Source organism: Cotesia glomerata, linkage group LG9 (genome assembly GCF_020080835.1).
Source record: "Cotesia glomerata isolate CgM1 linkage group LG9, MPM_Cglom_v2.3, whole genome shotgun sequence".
Lineage (NCBI taxonomy): Eukaryota > Metazoa > Arthropoda > Insecta > Hymenoptera > Braconidae > Cotesia > Cotesia glomerata.
In genome coordinates, this window is record NC_058166.1 from 8406104 (window position 1) to 8418491 (window position 12388).

General features: G+C 37.6%; 2 protein-coding genes and 1 long non-coding RNA gene across 6 annotated transcripts; 2 read left to right on the forward strand and 1 right to left on the reverse strand.

The window, feature by feature from the left end:
- Positions 1–1597: 1597 nt before the first annotated feature.
- On the forward strand, positions 1598–5205 carry LOC123271555 (uncharacterized threonine-rich GPI-anchored glycoprotein PJ4664.02-like). 3 transcript variants are annotated; one of them, XM_044737920.1, is made up of 3 exons: positions 1598–1774; positions 2959–4123; positions 4328–5205. In XM_044737920.1, exons 1-3 carry the CDS (start codon positions 1652–1654, stop codon positions 4891–4893), a joined length of 1854 nt encoding a protein of 617 aa, XP_044593855.1. In that variant the 5' UTR covers positions 1598–1651; the 3' UTR covers positions 4894–5205. The 3 variants fall into 3 exon arrangements, with proteins under 3 accessions (XP_044593855.1, XP_044593856.1, XP_044593853.1); XM_044737921.1 differs by having other exon boundaries at positions 2959–3095; positions 3348–5205; XM_044737918.1 differs by having other exon boundaries at positions 2959–5205.
- Positions 4963–6155, reverse strand: LOC123271564. Its single transcript, XR_006510906.1, has 2 exons — positions 6012–6155; positions 4963–5025 (listed from the first exon to the last, which is right to left on the reverse strand). It is a non-coding gene; the product is annotated as an uncharacterized LOC123271564 (long non-coding RNA).
- Positions 5434–6524, forward strand: LOC123271561 (extensin-like). 2 transcript variants are annotated; one of them, XM_044737931.1, is made up of 4 exons: positions 5434–5566; positions 5706–5945; positions 5976–6346; positions 6416–6524. In XM_044737931.1, the coding sequence occupies exons 1-4, from the start codon at positions 5516–5518 to the stop codon at positions 6486–6488; spliced, it is 735 nt and encodes a 244-aa protein (XP_044593866.1). In that variant the 5' UTR covers positions 5434–5515; the 3' UTR covers positions 6489–6524. The 2 variants fall into 2 exon arrangements, with proteins under 2 accessions (XP_044593866.1, XP_044593867.1); XM_044737932.1 differs by having other exon boundaries at positions 5706–5939; positions 5970–6346.
- The last annotated feature ends 5864 nt before the right edge of the window (positions 6525–12388 follow it).

A 12388-nucleotide genomic window follows, 5' to 3' on the forward strand; every position in this document is an offset into this window, starting at 1 on the left:
TTAAAATAACATCAAAATGTATTTAAATGAAAATTATTTACTGTCAAAATGCTTAAATTAATAATATTTAACTACAGTCATTATGAATATTAAAATGCGTTTAATATCAAGAGTAATTAAATTTAATCTAGTAGCTTGATGAATTTTATACACACTAGTTTTAATAGCTTTTAATAATAAAATTATCAAACGAGTCGAGACAGATAAGAAATATAGATTTTTTCCTTGTTTTAATAATATTTATAATGATACTTTTTCCTAATGAAAATGAAGCGAAGGGAAAAAACTGGCGTTTATACGCGTGATTAATAGTGAAGAGAATATTGTAGATTGTTCATGACAATTACAATAATTATGTTAATTATTATAAAGTAATTGAATGGCTCTTGATGTCCTATTCTGATACTAGCAGCAATTATCAGCAGAGTTCCAGCGCAGTCGAGAGCAACTGATGCTCGTTGCTTGTGGCTAAATTATACCTATCCTAAGCAATTCCATGGGTAAAATCAATAAACTCCATTTAAGTTCTGTTGTAATGCACTTATACACGAAACTGTATAATAGCGACATTGCAACAGTATAAATTATTTCGAAGTCTCTTGGGATTCTCGATACTCTGTTTTATATTAAATTATAAATTCCTATTTATATTATTATTATTTTTTTCTCTAAAGTGTTGTTAACATAACCAAAGATAATTTTTCGCATCAACTATTATTGAAATTATGTGTCAATATATATAAACTCAGAATGGGAAAATTTTAAATATTTATATTCAAGAATAGTTTTTTACGAAGAAATTAAAGCTTAAAATTTTGTCTCAAGTATTGACTCGAAAAAATCATGATATATTTTTGTATCAACCTTTTTTCTTTCACCTTTCAGCCAAGTTTTATTTTTATATTATAGATTTTTCAGTGGTTTAATTTCTTAAAATTTTTTTTTATTTAATAATAAATAATATGTTTTGATTAAAAAAATAAAATGCTTATATTCTTGTTTCTGTACCACAAGATACAATTTTTTATTATTCTGATGCTTTATTTATTTGGCACAGGAAATTTCAGAGTTCAATAAAATGACAAGGAAAAAAAATTATGGAAAACGATTCATAAAACATTATCTTATACGGTTATTGGAACAATTACTATGGATTATTTAATCGTCACCCATTATTTCTAGAAAAATTTTTCGTTATTTTTTATGCAGTTATTTCTAACTTTGTGTTATATTATATTTATGTTATATTTACACAAATTCTTATGAAATATTTTGCATGGCTACTTAAAACTTAATTATGATGAAATACTAATAAATTAACTTATAGAATAAAGTAACTGTCGTAATCTCATACTAATTAACTAACATTCTTCATTTGAAATATCTAAGTCTAAAATTTCAACATTAATTTACGTCAAGGTAAACAATGCATTTAGTTGTGAGTCATGAAAATTGAAATCCCTGTTATCTTCCTTTTGAACTTCGTCACTGAATAAACAAGAAAATATTTTGTATACATTATATATTATACATATTAGAGTATAGTAATTGATGTATTATACTTTCCTAATTACTCATCCCCTGAGGCCATGATGAACGTTTTACTGACCTGATCCCTACCTATCATTTACGTTCCGGCACTTCAATACTAATGAGTACAGTGTCTAAAGTAATAATTAGTGTACCAAGATTTTTTTTAGTAAATCGACAATTATTATTTACCACGATGTTGTTCTATTTATTTGTGATTTTATTCGCCAGTGGTCTTGCTCAGGTAATTTTTATTATTATTAATAATTATTTTAATTATTAATAATTTTCATACTACTTTCTTACATTTTGGGCTTTTTATCACTTGAATAAAAATCATTGTTACTTAAAAAATAGATAATTAAAATAATTTCACTGTAACTTATTGAAAAAAATGTCTTTTATATTTTTTTACAAATTGAATTTACATAATTTTATTATAATTATTTGTTGAAAATTTTTTTTTTTCAAACATGAGTAACCACTTGTTTATATAAATCTTTAGGTTAGATCAAAATACAAATTTCTATCCTCGTGTATTTGAATAATCATATTTTTAGTAGATTTCATAGAAATCTAACTATTGCATTTGTCCTCATGGCGAAACTTTTGAAAAATTTTGCTATTTCTTGACTCAGTTTGTCGAGCTGGTTCAGAAAATACACATAGTTCAAGAATTTATAAATATATACGATTTAACCGGCTATGTTTCTTAAAAAAATGTTAACTTATACTCTTTTTTCGTACAATAACAACTTAACGTAATGTCCTATTAAATTTCTGTAAATTACATCTGAAAGCTTATAAAATAAGCTTCAATCTGCATACTTATTTTTTTTTAACTCAATATTATAGGAATGACAGTAATTTTAATTCTTTGAAATATTCAAAAATTGTTACTTTTTCTCTGTTTCTTTGTAAAATAACTATTGAATGCGATAACTTGTAAAATTTTTATGGATTGCATTTAAAAGCTTAATAAATGAATTTGAATTTGCATATTTAACCATCGGTCAAGGTCAAAAATTACCTACTCTCTCTATCAAGCTAATAAAATTTTACTTTTGCATTCATTTTACAGTAGATAATTATTTTATTAATAATTTAGAAATTATTATTTTACTCATAATGAAATATACACGGATCAAAATTGTAGTGTCTATTGATTACTTCAGATGTAAAATATTTATTTAGGCATTTTTACGATGTACCTGATGTACGTAAGCGTATTTTTTCTGTATATGATCCTAGTAGTTTTTTTTTTTTTTTATTTATTATGAAATCTACTTCCATTTTGGCTGCTGAATGGCTTTTTTTTTATTTTGTTGTTTGGCCTGATTTTTATTTAAGAAACAATTACTCATGTAAATAAAAACCAATATGATAGATTTTAATAGAAAAAAAAAAAAAAAAAAAAAAATGTTACAGGCAGCGCCAACAGAATCAACGATAACGGATTTGAAAGGAGTAATTGAAGAGCTGACCACATTGAGACCATCGACTGTTAACGAAACAGTTTATTCAGATGCAAAAGCCTCTCAAGCTCTCGGCAGTCCATTAGAATCTGCTGGCACGTCTAGAAACGTTTCAAGAGAAATTATAACAGGATCGCCTGAAGCATCAAGAGCCACCAACATAACTGATACTGACACAATTATACCTGTAGATACAGTGACTCCTGTCGCCGAGCCCATTGTCTCGACTTTGAAGACCAATGTAGTTGGCGAAACTATTATTAGTACCACAGAAATACCCCAAGCTTCAACTACTACGTCAAGTATAACAGTTGTCGGAATGGCCGACGAATTAAGTACGGGCGCTGAAATTACTTCTACAATGCTTAACTCGGTTGAAGATGATGGTGTCAGTGCTCTTACACTAGAATTTACTACAGAAGCTCAAGTGTTTAGTACTGCTACAACACCAATTACAGATGATATAATTAGTACTTTGACACGTGTAACAACTACGGAATCATTTATTGATTCAACAACATTGGTTAAATCAGCGACAGATGAGTCAACTGGTACTGTAACACCAGAAATAACTACAAGTGCACCGACTACAGAAACTGAAATAAGTAGTACTACAACACCAACTACAAATGATGAAATTAGTACTTTGACGCCTGAAATAACTACGGAATCATTTTTTGTTTTAATAACACCAAATGAATTGACTTCAGATGGTATAAATACTACTTTAACACCCGAAATAATTACAGATCTACAAACTACCGAATCTAAAATAAGTAGTACCATAGCACCAACTGTAAATAATGAAATTAGTACCCTGACACCAAAAATAATAACGGAATCATTCTTTATTTCAACAAGATCAAGTGAATTGACTAAAGATGGTATAACTTCTACTTTGACACCTGAAATCACTACAGAATCATTCTTCGTTTCAAAAATACCAATTGAATCGACTACAGATAGTACAACTACTACTTTGATACCTGAAATGATTACAGATGCACCAACTACAGAAACTGAAATAAGTATTACTACAACACCAACTACAAACGACGAACTCAGTATTTTAACGCCAGAAACAACTACTGAATCATTCTTCGTGCCAACAACACCAAATGAATTGACTAAAGATGGTACAAGTACTACTTTGACACCTGAAATAATTACCGATGCTCCAACTACAGATGATAAAATTAGTACTGTAATACCAGAAAGAACTACAGAATCATTTATTGCTTCAACAACACCATTCGAATCAATTACAGATGGTGTATTTAGTACTTTAACGCCAGAATCATTCCCTGCTCCAATAACACCAATTGAATCAACTACAGATGGTATAACTACTACTTTAACACTTGAAACAACTACAGATGCACCAACTTCAGCATTTGAGGCTATTAATACGACACTGAACCCATCTACTATTGGTGTAATCAGTGCTTCAATAGTAGAAACACCAACTACTGAAGAAACTGCAGTACAAACCGATGAAAATACTACTACTGCTTACATCTTTCACACCAGTCAGTTTGTTCTGAAACACGAAACACTGGAATATTGCAACTGGTATCAAATTAATTGCAACAATTATCTCAATCATCAAAGTTTCTGTACATACTTATTGGTAGGGGATTGTAATAACTTTAAAGCTTATCAAATTTGGCCTATTAAACAATTGGTTCGATCGTTCACATATTTTCCATACACATTTAATTACCAGTATGTTTATAAGGAACAACGTTCCTACGGATGTAATTTATATCGAGTTAAATGCGAACACTACTATTTTGTTAATATAAAAACTGAACACTGTAATCATGAATACGTCGGCGAATGCTCTAATTATCAAATGATTAATGTCATTAATTCTTCATTTTATTAAATGAAAATTATATTAATTTTTTAGTTACTTTTGACAATAAATTTTTTCCACAATTTTAATTTTTCTGTACATAAAATATAATCACTATTATAATGATATTAATGAACAAAAAATTTTAAATCAAGTCAACCACTCGACATTATTGTTTTTCCAACTGAATCACCTCAAAATAAAGATGATGAAACATTGTTATAACTCAATTCAATTATCAATGTCAAGAAAAGTATTTACATTATCAAAGCACTTGAGAAAACCCGCTCTAGTTATTGAAATTCTTTGAATACGATGTTTTTAATATAACTTGTATATTCTAACAAAAAAAAAGTACCAGGGCTCTTGACTCTGTACATAAATAATCAATAAAAGAATCCAAATAGATAAACACATTTTTTTAATTTATTCAAAACGCCGTTCCGTAATTTTCTATCCACTATTATATTATCATTATCAATGTCAAATTAAAAATACTGTTTCCCAACATCAAGTGTTTGATTGTATTAATTTATCAATAGCTTTTATCAGTGTTAGATTTAACCTAGATATAAATACTGGGTTTATTGTGCTCAGGAGTCAGTTAAGTTTGAATCATAATCGTCTTTCTGTCACTCACACCAGATTTGCGATGAAGTTTTTTATACTTTGTGTCAGTTTCATTGCTATTTCAGTCATTGAGGTAATTATTATGGTATATAATTATTGTTATCTTTAAAAGTCTAGTCTAATTCGTTTTTATTCCTAACATCGTAACTACTTCACAAATTATAATTAAGAAATTATTAATATTATTAATTAACGATGAGTTTTCTAACTAGGCAAATCCTGTTCAACAATCAATATGGTTGTCAATAATAAATTCTGATCTTGAAGACAATCAGGTTAAAAATATTGGACGACCAGTTTCTTCAGTTTTATTACCAGGGTTACCTCAAATTCAATCACCAGTTTTGCCTCCTGTTCAACCACCAGTTCAACCGCCAGTCTTACCTCCAGTTCATCCAAATGAACCAAATGATCTAAAGAAATTAAATCATAAGCCAGATCATCATAAGCCAGATCATCACCAGCCAGATCATCACAAGCCAACTTCTGAAAAACCACACCCTCATCCTCATCCTTACCCTCCAAAACCAACTGACTCTCTCCATCCTCAACCTTTAAGTCAACGACCACCAAAACCAACTGGATCTCATCATCCTTCAAGTGAAAGACCACCAAAACCAATTGGTTCAACAATCCCCTCTTCAAGTCACCGTCCCCCAAAACCAACTGGATTTCCTCATCCTTCAAGTGAAAGACCACCAAAACCAACTGGGTCACCAATCCCTTCGTCGAGTCAACGTCCGACAAAACCAACAAATCTCCCACCACTATCAACAACTGAAGAACCATCATCAGCAACTACTTCAGCAGCTGTTGTGAGTTCAGAAGCCGTTGTAAGTTCAGAAGCAACTACTTCAGCAGCTGTTGTGAGTTCAGAAGCCGTTGTAAGTTCAGAAGCATCTACTTTAGCAGCTGTTGTGAGTTCAGAAGCCGTTGTAAATTCAGAAGCAACTACTATTGCCCTTGAAACTATAACTGTAATCGCTTCAAAATAATTAATTTTAATAAATTTTGGTTAGCAATACCTTGGATCAAGAGAAACTTGCTTCCATCAACCAATTTGTGATAAAAAGTAATTATGTAGATTATTTTGTGAATTGGGCTATCAAATTTTTACTTATGTGATGTTAAATATCACACACTGTAATTGGCTTTAATAAATTATAAGAATAATAATTGAGCATTGAAACTTTTTGTATTATTTTATTTGTCAAGCTTGTATTTAGGATCTCTAGTGTGAAATAATTAAAAGCATAAAATTTGTTATAAGTTCTAAGCAGTAAAAGGGTATACAGGATTCAAGGATCGTAAAAAAAACAGAATCGAATTTTCAGAATCGTTAAGAATGGATGGGTCGGAGAAACAATTCGACAAAGATTTTGATGCCGCCATTCTTGTTTTCATGTTATTCCTTTTTCTTGGCTTGTTTTTTAACTTCCCGCTAAGGAAATTGAAAATTTTCAAAAATCGGGAAGTTATTGGTTTTACCCCGTTTTTCGAAAATCGAGTTTTCATCAGATCTCGACGTTTTGAGGTCCTAGGAAGCTTCCCTGATTATTCCCGCGAGGGTGTCACTATGTCTGTATGTGTGTGTGTGTGTGTGTGTGTGTGTTTTTTGTAGGGGAATCCTTTTTACGGATTCTAGGCATAGCTGTTTGGCCTGGATATGTGGCGACTCGACGCAGCGTCATACTAACTCGACACTAACGCCCCTACCCACTAAACCCTGAACCCCTTTTCCTTCTTTCCTCTAATCCCTCATGGAAACCGCCGTCAGGCATTACTTCGTGAAGGGAGGATCTAGCTACTGCTCTTCCTTCTGGTGGCTAAGGTGTTAAGTATCTTCCTTCTATCTTCTGCTATTTGCTCTTTTTCTTTCGGTGGAACGCAAGTCTTTAAGGACTTCTGTTGCAAACGTGTTGGTAGCGTTCCAGGCAGCTTCTGATGACAACATTGCTTCTACTAGTGAATCTGGTTGCATTCTCTGGTTCAGGATCCTCTCCAGTTCTTCACGCTGTGGATCGAAACGAGGACATACAAAGAAGACGTGCTCCGCGTCTTCAGCAGCTCCTGGGCAGGACTGGCACTCCGAAGAGTCATCGTGCTTAAAGCGGTGTAGATACTCTCGAAAACACCCATGTCCCGACAACATCTGCGTAAGATAGTAATTGACCTCACCGTGATTCCGGTTAAGCCAAATGTCGACCCGAGGTATGAGACGGTGCGTCCACCTACCCCTTCTCTGCAGCATCCCATTGTAGTTGCCATCGGCCTATGCTCTTCTGCCGTTCTTCAATTCTAAGTTCTTCCGGGCTCAGTGCAGTTGACCTTTTTCGTTGGTAAAGGGCCCGTCTTTCCTCTGCTAGAACTCTAAGAGGTAGGGTTCCAGCAATGACGCACACTGCTTCTTCTGATATAGTGCGGAAGGCACTAGCTACTCGTAGGGCACTCAGTCGGTATATTGGTCCAGCTTTTCTCCATGATTCTTGGGTTTCCAGTGCATCAGCCCAAATGGATATTCCGTAAGTGAGCACTGATGTGACTACTGATGACAATAGTAGCCTCCTGCTCTGCATTGGGCCTCCGATGTTAGGCATCAGCCGTGCGAGACTAGCCCTCACTACTGACGCTTTTGGCACTGACATGTTCCACCTGCTGTTTGAAGTTGAGTCGTGCATTCAGCATCACTCCCAGATAACGGATAAATGGTTGTGATGTAATTTCTCGGTCACCGACATTAATCTTAATTGTTTCAACTTCTTTTCGGCTGGTAATAAGCACTGCTTCGGTCTTCTGCTTGGCCAGTTGTAGGTTCACTGTATCCATCCACTGGTTGATCTTCTCAAAAGTGATGTCAAACAGATGTTGAATCTCGTCGAGGTGTTTGGCGACGATCACTGCGGCAACATCATCCGCATACGCTACCAGTTTGACACATCTTGGAAGCTTCAGTCTCAGGAGCCCGTCATACATGATATTCCACAGAAGTGGACCAAGAACAGAGCCCTGTGGCACACCACCGGTTATATCATACTCTTTTGGACCATTCTTTGTATCGTATTTCAGCACTCTATCTGTAAAATAGCTAATCACTAGTCTGCGAAGATATGTTGGCACGTTCTTCTCGTCGAGAGCTTGCATGATGCAGTCCCAATTAGCGGAATTGAAAGCATTTTTGATGTCCAAGGCAGCCACCAGGCAGTACTTCTTCGTTCCACCCTTCCATCTAGTTCCTGCGATTGCCTCTTTGGCCGTATTAACAACCAGGTTGATCGCGTCCAGGGTTGATCGTCCTTTCCGGAATCCATACTGGTTGTCTGCCAAGAGTGGGTCGACTACTGCATCTATTCGCTGATGGATGATACGCTCAAATATCTTACCCGCCGTATCTAGCATGCAGAGTGGTCGGTAAGATGACGGTTCTTCTGGCGGTTTCTTTCCTTTAGGTAAAAGTACTAACCGTTGCTGTTTCCACTTACGAGGAAAAGTCCGCTCCTTGAGGCATGCGTTGTAAGCGTCTAGAAATAATGTTGGTGCTGCCTTTATGATGGTTTTCAAGGCTATATTAGGGATTCCGTCCAATCCCGGCGCTTTATTATTTCCTACCCGATTACAGGCCTCCAACAATTCTTCTTCAGTGACAGGTGGAATGTCGTCCAGTTCATCTTGCGTTGACTGATAATTGAGACTGTGTTGCTGTGGAAACAGCGCAGTGACGATTTTCTGAAGGAGTTGGGGACACGTAGGTGACGGCATTTGTTGTTTCTTCAGGTGCGTCATGACCACCTTATACGGCCGACCCCACACGTCTTTGTCGACCTCGTATATGAGCTCTTTCCAGCATCTTCTTTTGCTCTCTTTTATGGCCTTATTAAGTTCACGACGAGCTTTGTTGTACTCTGCGATCAGCACTGCAGAGTAAGGTCGTTGATAGCCACGCTGTGATATTCTTCTCTTTCGATGACACTCTTTACGGAGGTTGCTGATATGATCATTCCACCAGTGTACCGCAGGTCTTGAATTCATAACACGTTTGCGAGGCATACTGGCATCACAAGCTTGTGTTACTCGCATCATCAGAGCCTTAGTATGTTCTTCTGCACATCCAGTCTCTATCGGATCACTATCGAGGGCTATTAGCAATACTTCTGGGTCAAGAGATTTCACCTTCCAACCGACGGTGTTAAATTGCTTGATAGGCCCCCGGAGGTTCTGGTCGTTTGACGTTTCCCAGAGTATCGCATGATGGTCACTGGCAGTGTAAATGTCCAGTACCTTCCAGTTAGTGTTACCTTTAGCAAGGCTGGTACTGACAAAAGTGACGTCTACAATCGAGCTTGCGTCACCTTTGGTGTAGGTCGGCGTGTCACCACTGTTGAACAAGACTACATCTAGTGTAAAAAGAGCTTCTAGCAGCTCTCTTCCTCGTGCATTAGTCTGCTTACTGCCCCAGTCCACTGCCCAGGCGTTAAAGTCCCCGGCTATCGCCACTGGATGATGTTGCTTCGCGTCCTCGGTCAGTCGATCCAAGAAGTCAGTAAACTCAGCAATTGAGAGGCTAGGTGGTGCGTAGCAGCTGTAAACACGGATGCCATCTACTGATGCTGCTACAAAGCCAGCGCTGCCATTGGTAGCTACACTCTGGAAAGGGAGCTTACCACAAGCCCAGATCACAGCTTTCGTGGTGATATCCGTCTCCCAAGGTTGTCCAGCTAAATGTTTATATGGCTCCGATAAAAGCACAACGTCGAGCTTTAATTCCCGTACTGTCTGCATAAGCAGGTCATGCGCAGCTTCGCAGTGATTGATGTTAAGCTGCAGTATCCTCATGTTCGTTTATTTGTCAGCTTCTGGAGTGCTTCTTGGAAGACTGGACATCGGCCAGAACCAGACCGGTGAGCAGTGTCCTGAGAGCCAGGTTTTTCCGCACATAACGCACATTTCACTTTATTTTGGCATTGAGCAGCTTGATGACCTGTTTGCCCACATTTGATGCAAAGCCCAGATCGGCCGACTTCGCTTTTACATTGGGCAGTAATGTGCCCAAAGTGCCAGCACTTATAGCATCGTAATGGTGTCTTAATTGCTCTGACACGGCAATTTACCCAGCCAATCCTTATTTTGCCTGTCTTTCTAAGTATCTTCTGCACTATTGCTGCTGGCAATCGTACCGAAGCAGTTTGAGTACCTCTGTAGGCCGGACGAATTTTAATGACATCTTCAGGTATTTCGTAGTCATTTCCAGCTGCCTCTTGTAAGGCCTTCCGGACATCGTCTTTAGTTGTTTCGTCGTCAATGTCCCGGATTTCAAGCTGTTCCTCTGGGCCTTTACAGATGACTTGCGCTTCTTCTTTAAGGATGCTCTTGATGGTCTTCAGCAAAGCTTGTCCTTTGTCTGCGGTCTTTCTGGAAAGCGTAATGAGCATATTCCCATCATTCGTCTTTTGAACCTTGTCAACGACGTCACGGGTCTGATCTGGTGGGACATCTTTTTTAATCCGACGCAGTATCTCGGCATATTTAGCCTTCTCAACGGGTCGAATAATTAAGGCATCTGGTTTGGTGAATTTTCGCGGTTTTTCCCGCTTAGGCTCCGGCCGAGATTTGTTCACCGGTTGTTTTGGTAACCGCTCTCTCGCTTGCTCCTTCTTCTCCTTCTTGGATTGGACCTTCTGCCATTCAGTCACCTCTTTTTTCCGGCGTTCTGCACTGCCGTGTTTTTCGGAGGGCTTGGTTTCAGGTCCTTTTTCTTCACAACTTGGCAGATCGTTGGGTCGGGAGAAGATCGATCTTTTCTCTTAGTTGACTTGCTGCTAGTTCTGATTCTGTCTTCTGCGACTGATTCACCGTCACCTTCGGCTCCAGTGTCCATTGCTTCTTCATTGACGATAGTTGCTTGAATGCTTCTCTCCGGTGTAGTGCGAGAAGTGCGTCGTACTGTTAAACACCATTCTTCATCAAGTTTCTTGAATCTCTGGAGGGCATTGGCTACGCTGGTCGTCTTGGTCTTAATCTCCTTGTGGATATTGACCTTAGATTGGATGAAGTCATTTAGCTCACTGGTCAGCTTTTCAAGGCGTTCAAACGCTTGCGACCGCTTCATTTCAGCGCTTGCTTCAATCGCTGCTTGTTGGGCATGAGGCCCGTTTTCACTATTGTTGTTTTCCTGAATTTTACTCATACTTTTAAATTCACCAGCGCATCGTACGGAGTGGAGCGGGTTGTCATAACTAGGAACAGGTGTACCCTCGGAGATAGTACTCCTACCCCAGTTCCCTGAGGCCTAGCCGACACTTAGCCAGCCCCGGAATACACGGACGGACTAGACTCGCTCGGAGCGGTGAAGATTCCGATCTCTAACACTCACTGCGTACTTCCTGATCAAGGCCCGAAGTGGCTGGCTCCTGATCCACTGCTGCAACTTACACCTCGGCAGAGCAAGCTCACATCAGCCGTGGCTTGCATCGTCGGAAACTACGACACGAGGTTCCGGTCACTCCCAGTGGGTCACAGCAGGGAACGATCGTCTTGTTAGGTCAGTTAGTGCGACCAACCCATTAAAGGGGAGTTTTGTCCACGGGAGCGTATTTTGTTTGGTTATTTTGCTTGGCTCCTACCCGCTGTACCTCATCAACTAAGAGATTAAGTGTCATCCAAGGACAGCGAGCGTTCTCCCATCCGCTCGGGGAGACGCGCCCGGTAGCAGTATCTCTTCTGCCCCGAGTGTGTGTGTGTGTGTGTGTGTGTGTGTGTGTGTGTGTGTGTGTGTATGTGTGTGTGTTAGATTTCTTGAAAATTTGAACCGATTCGGACTGATAGATTTTGAGAAATTTGGAGAAATCTAAAAAAAAATAGGAAAAAAAATTTTTTCAGGAGTGGTTTTTTTTGAATAACT